The sequence below is a fragment of the Colobus angolensis genome, unplaced genomic scaffold (assembly GCF_000951035.1).
Source record: "Colobus angolensis palliatus isolate OR3802 unplaced genomic scaffold, Cang.pa_1.0 Scaffold44, whole genome shotgun sequence".
Taxonomy (NCBI): Eukaryota; Metazoa; Chordata; class Mammalia; order Primates; family Cercopithecidae; genus Colobus; species Colobus angolensis.
Window position 1 is genome coordinate 2,062,802 of NW_012117821.1, and position 1,268 is coordinate 2,064,069.

The window sequence follows — 1,268 nt, forward strand, 5'->3', positions numbered from 1 at the left end:
CTTCTCTGACTGGGTTCAGGGTGGCGAGGCTGTGGCCGTTCCTGCAGAGGCTTCACTTGTCTGCCTGTCCCTTCCTGCAGAAGTTGCTTCAAGCTGTTGCCAAATACGGGGAGCAGGATTGGTTTAAAATCCGGGAAGAGGTGCCAGGTAGGAGCGATGCCCAGTGCCGAGATCGGTGAGTCGCACAGCGCTGGGTGAGGGAGGGGCTGGTGTGGGTCACTGGCGAGCTTCACTCTCGTGTAGGCTGTGGGCAGGCTGGGCGACGGCGGCCAGGAGTGATTTGCTGTCACAGGAGCAGGGCGTGGCCTGTGGGTGCTTGGTGTGCCAGGGTTGGCCCAGATAAGATATTTTTTCCAACCCTGACTTCTTTATTGCTTGTTTGCCCAGAGCAAGGCACAGGCTCCCCTTGAGACAACTCCCTGGGCGGCTTTTCCTGACCCTTGTTGTCTAAGTTCTCTCAGACTGCTGATGGTCAGGACCCCTGGGCAGACAGCTGCAGCTCCCTCCTCTTCCTGCTTGTTGTCCTTTCAAAAACAGCTGCATTGAGATAATTCACACAGCATGCAGTGCGTTCATTTAAAGTGTATAGTTCAGAAGCTGGGTGCAGTGGCTCACGCCTGTAATCCCAGTACTTTGGGAGGCCAAGGCAGGCGGATCACTTGAGGCCAGGTCAACATGGTGAAACCCCGTCTCTATTCAAAATACAAACATTAAGCAGGCGTGGTGGGGATGGCGCCTATAATCCCAGCTTCGTGGGAGGCTGAGGCAGGAGAATCGCTTGAGCCTGGGAGGCAGATGTTGAAGTAAGCTGAGATTGCGTCACAGCACTCCAGCCTGGGTGACAGAGCAAGACTCTGTCTCAAGAAGATACAAATTAATTAATTAATTAAAATGAAGTGTAGAAGGCCGGGTTCAGGGGCTCACGCCTGTAATCCCAACACTTTGGGAGGCCGAGGCCAGCGGATCACCTGAGGTCGGGAGTTTGAGACCAGCCTGACCAACAAGAAGAAACCCCGTTTCTACTAAAAATACAAAATTAGCCGGGCGTGGTGGCACATGCCAGTAATCCCAGCTACTCGAGAGGCTGAGACAGGAGAATCTCTTGAAACTGTGAGGCGGAGGTTGTAGTGAGCCGAGATCACGCCATTGCACTCCAGCCTGGGCGACAAGAGTGAAACTCCATCTCAAAACAAAATGAAGTGTAGAGGTCAGTGGTTTTTAGTATTTAGTATTCATTGAGCTGTGCAGCCATCATCACAATCAATTGT

The 1,268-nt window shown here is 52.8% G+C and overlaps 1 protein-coding gene across 1 annotated transcript in view; it reads left to right on the plus strand.

The window, feature by feature from the left end:
• Positions 1-1,268, plus strand: part of SNAPC4 (small nuclear RNA activating complex, polypeptide 4, 190kDa) — a 43,357-nt gene that overhangs the window by 31,136 nt on the left and 10,953 nt on the right. The window contains exon 10 of the mRNA XM_011957412.1: positions 81-175. Coding sequence (XP_011812802.1) covers positions 81-175 — 95 coding nt within the window. The remainder of the gene's footprint in view (positions 1-80; positions 176-1,268) is intronic.